Here is a 6,890-nt window from a genome sequence, read left to right on the forward strand (position 1 = left end):
ACCTGGTTCATTTTAATTTTTAAATTTTAACCTTCTCCCTGCCCCATTCCCCAACCTCTCTTTGAGTTGCTTCACCCACCCTCTCTGTCTGCAACCCTGGGGCTGTCTCTTTCCAGGTGGTTGTCTCTCTATCTCTCCAGTGTCTCTCTGTCCCTGTCTGGACCCTGCTGGGGGCCACAGAGCAGGCAAAGGCAGGTCTCAGCTGCCAGGCCTGGGCAGCCTTGGGGGCTCCCTGGGGCCAGTTTCCTGACACTTGCCCCACTCTGTGCTGCCCCCGCAGGTGTCTGAGATGCTGCCACCGCAGAAGAAGCCCTGGGAGTCCATGGCTAAGGGGCTGGTGCTGGGCGCGCTCTTCACCAGTTTCCTGCTGCTGGTGTACTCCTATGCCGTGCCCCCGCTGCATGCTGGCCTGGCCTCCACGTGAGTGGCCCAGCTGGGCAGATGATGGGTGTAGGTGGGGGAGGGATGGCACCCCACCCATGGGGCCCTGTAATTACCACAGGGCCTGCCCAGTGACCTTGGATAGCCACCCTGCACCCTGCACCATGCTGTGCCAGACAGAAATTCCACTGACGGCAGAGCTCGCCGTGTAACCCTGAGCCTTGGTGTGCCTATCTGTGAAGTGGGGATAAAAACAGAGCCTTTTGGCTGGGCGCGGTGACTCACGCCTGTAATCCCACCACTTTGGGAGGCCCAGGCAGGCAGATCACCTGAGGTCAGGAGTTCGAGACCAGGCTGACCAACATGGTGAAACCCCATCTCTACTAAAAATACAAAAATTAGCTGGGCATGGTGGTGTGTGTCTGTAATCCCAGCTACTTGGGAGGCTGAGGCAGGAGAATTGCTTGAACCCGGAAGGCAGAAGTTGCAGTGAGCCGAGATGGCACCACTGCACTCCAACCTGGGCAACAGAGTAGACTGTCTCAAAAAAAAACAAAAACAAAAACAAAACAAAAAAAAACAACAACAAAACAGAGCCTTCCTCATAGGACATGAGAATCAGGTAACACTGTCTGTACAGGGCTTAGATTGGCATCATCTGAGATGCCAATGGAGCCCTGGGGGCGTGACCTGTCCATGGATTCAAATGGGTCCGTCTGACTCCAGGCCCAGCTCCTGAGAACCAGGCTCTCCCGCTTCCTCATGGGCTGCACTGCACAGACCCGGCACAGCCTGTAGCTGGTGCAATACCAGTGCTTGGTGATACTAAGTTGAAACAGAGGAAACTGCAAATTTCTGCAAAACTGACCATTTTTGTCCTATAAAATGGCAATTTCATGTGGCCCAAGCGGCTGCTGATTCATGGTACATGTAACACAGTGGCCATGAATGAGGCCTGTGTGCCTCATCTCACAACACTGTGAATAAGGGCCTGTTATTGTACCCATTTCACAGAAGAGGAAACTGAGGCCAGAGAGGCCAAACCACCCGCGCAGGCACCCAGCCTGGACTCAGGCTCCACAAGTCCCACTATCCCAGCTCCTTTGCCACCACTGTCCCCAACAAGCTCCCTCTCTAGCTACCAGAGTCCTGAGGGTCCCAGCACCCCCCTGAGGTTCTCCCCACCTCTCTGTCCCCAGCAGGACCCCAGAGGCCGCAGCGTCGTGCTCTCCGCCCGTGCTTGAGCCAGAGGCAGTGAACCGCGCAAACGGCTCGCGGGGAGAGTGCCAGCCGCGGCGCAATATCGTGTTTTTGAAGACGCACAAGACGGCCAGCAGCACCCTGCTCAACATCCTGTTCCGCTTCGGCCAGAAGCACCGGCTCAAGTTCGCCTTTCCCAACGGCCGCAACGACTTCGACTACCCGACCTTCTTCGCCCGCAGCCTAGTGCAGGACTACCGGCCCGGGGCCTGCTTCAACATCATTTGCAACCATATGCGCTTCCACTACGACGAGGTGCGCGGCCTGGTGCCGCCCAACGCCATCTTCATCACGGTGCTCCGCGACCCCGCCCGCCTGTTCGAGTCCTCCTTCCACTACTTCGGGCCGGTGGTGCCCCTCACGTGGAAGCTCTCGGGCGGCGACAAGCTGGCCGAGTTCCTGCAAGACCCGGATCGCTACTACGACCCCAACGGCTTCAATGCCCACTACCTCCGAAACCTGCTCTTCTTCGACTTGGGCTATGACAACGGCCTGGACCCTGGCAGCCCGCAGGTGCAGGAGCACATCCTGGAGGTGGAGCGCCGCTTCCACCTGGTGCTCCTTCAGGAGTACTTCGACGAGTCGCTGGTGCTGCTGAAGGACCTGCTGTGCTGGGAGCTGGAGGACGTGCTCTACTTCAAGCTCAACGCCCGCCGCGACTCGCCGGTGCCGCGGCTGTCCGGGGAGATGTACGGGCGCGCCACCGCCTGGAACATGTTGGACGCCCACCTCTACCGCCACTTCAACGCCAGCTTCTGGCGCAAGGTGGAGGCCTTCGGGCAGGAGCGCATGGCCCGCGAGGTGGCAGCCCTGCGCCATGCCAACGAGCGCATGCGGACCATCTGCATCGACGGGGGCCACGCCGTGGACGCCGCCGCCATCCAGGACGAGGCCATGCAGCCCTGGCAGCCGCTGGGCACCAAGTCCATCTTGGGCTACAACCTCAAGAAGAGCATCGGGCAGCGGCACGCGCAGCTCTGCCGGCGCATGCTCACGCCCGAAATCCAGTACCTGATGGACCTCGGCGCCAACCTGTGGGTCACCAAGCTCTGGAAGTTCATTCGCGATTTCCTGCGGTGGTGACGTCCCACCGCCCAGCGGCTTGCCTGCCTGCTCGCTCCCTACGGAGGGGCTGAGCAGGACGCCGCTGGTGCTGGCCGCCCCCAGCCCCCTCCTGGTGCCACCTCGGACCCCGGGGTGAGAGGGGTGCTTCCTGGGGGGACGCAGCCAGCCAAGACTGGGCCCACGCACACAGAGAGGGCCTAACCGATATCAGTATTTAACTAATTATACCAGTTTTTATTAAACCCCTTTCCCTCCCCGAAAAAGAATGTTCTATTTCTGCCTCCCCTTAAAGGGGAGACCTCAGAAGTAAAGGAATTTGATGTTGTGTTTTTGTTAATCAGCCTCAGTGGTGGTGACTTGGGGTGGGGGTTGGCGTGGGGGGAACCACAGTGGTGCCTGGGTGAGTCTGTAGGCAGAGACCAATGGGTGGCAGGGATTTGATGTGTTTTTGCTATGTGCTAGAGTCCTATGTGGTTCAGGGACTCCCATGAGCTACCAAGACCTGGAAAAGCGCATGTGTATGTGTGCATGTGTGTGTGATCATCCTAAGGAGTACAACAGTTATTCACTCTGACTGTGTGCCCGGCACTAGGCTAAGAGCATTATTTCAACTCATCTTCACCAAAACCCAGCAACCTGGGGACTGTTATTGTCTCATGCTAGAGACAACGAAGGATGCTCAGAGAGGGACAATCACTTCACCAAGATCACACAGCAAGTGGTAGGATTAGAGTAGGGGACTGGGTGGGTAGAGGATGTGGCCAGATCAGAATAGAGAAAGAGAGAGAGGGAGGAAGAGACAGGGAGGTGGCGGGGGTGGGGCCACTAAGTAGGGCATTGTCAACAAGCCCTGGGCCCAGGGTAAGGGCTTCTTGCACAGACTTCATTAATCCTCAATAACTGAAGTCGTTAAAATTACCGTCCCATTTTACAGATGTGGGAATGGACATTCGGGCAGGAGAAGGGATTTGCCTGAGGTCATGTCACAGGACATATCAGACCAGGGACTCAAACCATCTCCCAGGGACCCCAAACCCTTCCCATCTCCAGTGCCTGTCTCTCCCCTCCTCCACCTTCCCCCTCCATTGCTACTGGTCCCTGGCTTCTAGCCTGCCTCACCCTGTCTCTACCTGCCCCTCCCGCTTCTACCCTCCCATCCCAGGCCGCCTTCCACACCTGCCTGTACTCTGCCCCGACAAAAGCCCTGGGCTTCCCCGCTCCACTGTGAGATTCCATTCAATTAATCAAAAAAAAAAAAAAAAAAACTGGTATCCACCAAATCCCTGTTATGTACCCCAGCCCCGAGCTGCTCTGAGCATACAGCAGTCAGCAAGCTAGCCAACTTGTTATTAGTGCCTGCTTGTAATCCCAGCACTTTGGGAGGTTGGGGTGGGCGAATCGAGTGAGCCCAGGAGTTACACCAGGCTCAGCTACATGGCAAAATCCTGTCTCTACAAAAACAAACAAAAATCACCACCAACAAAAAACAAGTTGGTCAATCCCTCCTGGGGCTCATATCCAGAGGGGACGATGGCCGTCAGAAACCAATGCAGGCTGGGTGTGACTGACTAGGATGTGGACACACCCAGCTCTAGCCACTCGCCTCATTCAGCATCCCCAGTGGGAGAGAAAGTCCTGGGGCACAGGACTTCAGTCTTCCAGCTAGCAGCTGGCATCCAGGCCTGAATGGCAGAAGCCACAGTCAGGTGACTCTTCTTAATTTTTTTTTTGAGACAGGATCTCACTGTGTTGTCCAGGCTAGTCTCAAACTCCTGGGCTCAAGTGATCCTCCTGCCTCAGCCTCCCCTGAATAGCTGGAGGAGAATACCACTATGCCTGGCTTCAAGTGATTCTTTATTGGAGACCTGTTTGTGTCAGGTTCCAGGCCGGATGCTTGCATACCTTAGCCAAATATCCCAGCTTTTTGACTAAAACTCAGAGAAGTTAAGTGACCTACCCAAAGTCACACAACAAGTTAGTGCCAGAGTCAGAATTCAAGCCCATACCAGTCAGCTATTAACCTCTCACTGGGCTTGGGTTATTGCCTCCTAGGAGTGAGCTTCTAGCCTGAGTAGAGTGGGGAGGAGTTAAGGTGACCAACTGTCCCAGTTTTCTGGAACTATCCTGGTTTTAGCACTGAAACTCCTATTTTCCAGGAAACCCCTCTGTCCCAGGCAATCAGGACAGTCCGCCACCCTGAGAGAGGTTTCACCCCACCAATCCCTTAGAGCCACTGCCTGCACCTTCATAATGTTCTTTGTGGCAAGAAATAATAGTGTTCGCAGCACACCCATGAGACTGTTAATTCGTATGGAGAGAAATAAGGGGAAAAAACCCATTGACAGTAGCTAAGACTATTCACAGGAGAAGATGTTACTGATCCCAAATTCATGAGATAATTGCTCCCACCTTTGGTTTTTTATAGAGATGAGTGGTCTCCAACTCCTGGCCTCAAGCATTCCTTCTCTCTTACCCTCCCAGAGTGCTGGGAATACATGTGTGAGCCACCATGCCTGGCCTTCCTCACTTTTATTAATCAAAGATAAATGTAACTTAGTGTGCAATATAATATTCTGAGTTTAAGGAATTCCATAGTAATCATATCTCCTCAGGCCCCTAAAGGCCTAGAAATGCCAGGAATAATTTTATTTATTTATGTATTTATTTTGAGATAGAGTCTCACTCTGTTCCTCAGGCTGGAGTGCAGTGGCATGATCTTGGCTCACTGCAGCCTCAAATTCCTGGGCTCAAGTGATCCTCCTGCCACAGCCTCCCAAGTAGCTAGGACTACAGGCACTCGCCACCACAATTGGCTAATTTTTTCCTTTTCGTAGAAATGGGGTCTTGCTATGTTGCCCAGGCCGATCTCAAACTCCTCGCTTCACACTATCCTCCTGCCTTGGCCTCCCAAAGTGCTGGGGTTATAAGCATGAGCCACTCCACCCAGCCTACTGCATGATTTATTTTTATTATTGTCACCAGTATTTTGAGACCCTTAAGAATCCAAGGAGAACAAACCTGTCAGACAGCAGGTGTCAGGAATATAAATTACTGCATTTGAATTTACAATCCGCTTGCTTTGTTCTAATAGCATTGTTACAGTTATTAACTCTTTTATTAACAAAATTTATATTTTATTTTTATTTGTTTTATTTATTTATTTTTTACATGGAGTCTTGCTCTGTCATCCAGGCTGGAGTGCAGTTGTGCATTCTCAGCTCACAGCAACCTCAGTCTGCCGCGTTCAAGCAATTCTCCTGCCTCAGCCTCCTAAGTAGCTGGGATTGCAGGCATGAGCCAGCATACCAGGCTAATTTTTGTATTTTTAGTAGAGATGGAGTTTTGCCATGTTGGGCAGGCTGATCTCAAACTCCTGGCCTCAAGCAATCCACCCGCCTCAGCCTCCCAAAGTGCTGAGATTACAGGTGTGAGCCACTGCACCCAGCCAACATAATTTATATTTTAATAAGTGATGATGGGTACTGAGCCCTACGTCCAGCCCTGTGCAATGTGGAAACATGGGCAATCCCTTTTGCTCCCCCAAGGAAGTGACTGAGATGCAAAGAAGCTGCGCAACCAGCCTCTGCCAGGGTCACAGAGCAAGGCAGCCACTGAGGCAGGATGCAAACCCAGGCAGGTCTGACATCAAGACCGGGGCTCCAGAGCTCCAGACCTGCGGCACCATTCCGAGTTGGCCATCTCAGCCTCAGGACTGATGGACAGTCCATCCTGAAAAAGTATGGGGTCTACAAAGGGCTTTGCTGTCAGCCCTGACTCCTGGCTGGGTTTGGCTGGGGGAATCTACGGTTACCTGGTATCCACTGACCTGACGTGTGAAAGCCAGAGCAGGGGTCAGGGCTGTCCCCTGTAAGAAAGTCAGTGGAACCACCTGTTCCTTTTTGTTGTGGGTTGAACTGTATCCCTCAAAAAGATATGATGAAGCCCTCACCTCCTGCTCCTGTGAATGCGACTTTATTTGAAAATACGTCACTTGAGGCCAGGAGTTTGAGACCAGCCTGGGCAATAGAGTGAGACCACCACCCTGCAGTTCTCTACAAAAAGTAGAAAAAAAACTAGCTGGGCATGGTGGCGCACACCTGTAGTCCCAGCTACTCTGGAGGCTGAGGTGGGAGGGTTGCTGGAACCCAGGAGTTTGAGGCTGCAGTGAGCCAGGATCACACCAC

General features: G+C 53.5%; 1 protein-coding gene across 18 annotated transcripts in view; it reads left to right on the plus strand.

The window, feature by feature from the left end:
* Positions 1 to 3,043, plus strand: part of GAL3ST1 (galactose-3-O-sulfotransferase 1) — a 21,908-nt gene extending 18,865 nt beyond the window's left edge. For 9 of the 18 annotated variants that reach the window (XM_011979073.1, XM_011979077.1, XM_011979076.1 and 6 more), the window contains one exon: positions 1,584 to 3,043. In XM_011979073.1, coding sequence (XP_011834463.1) covers positions 1,584 to 2,724 — 1,141 coding nt within the window. In that variant the 3' untranslated portion in view covers positions 2,725 to 3,043. Of the gene's footprint in view, positions 1 to 280; positions 421 to 1,580 lie in introns of all 18 variants that reach the window. The other 9 variants (XM_011979064.1, XM_011979070.1, XM_011979072.1 and 6 more) reach the window with 3 other exon arrangements.
* The last annotated feature ends 3,847 nt before the right edge of the window (positions 3,044 to 6,890 follow it).

Source organism: Mandrillus leucophaeus, unplaced genomic scaffold (assembly GCF_000951045.1).
Source record: "Mandrillus leucophaeus isolate KB7577 unplaced genomic scaffold, Mleu.le_1.0 Scaffold2, whole genome shotgun sequence".
In the NCBI taxonomy this organism is placed as follows: domain Eukaryota; kingdom Metazoa; phylum Chordata; class Mammalia; order Primates; family Cercopithecidae; genus Mandrillus; species Mandrillus leucophaeus.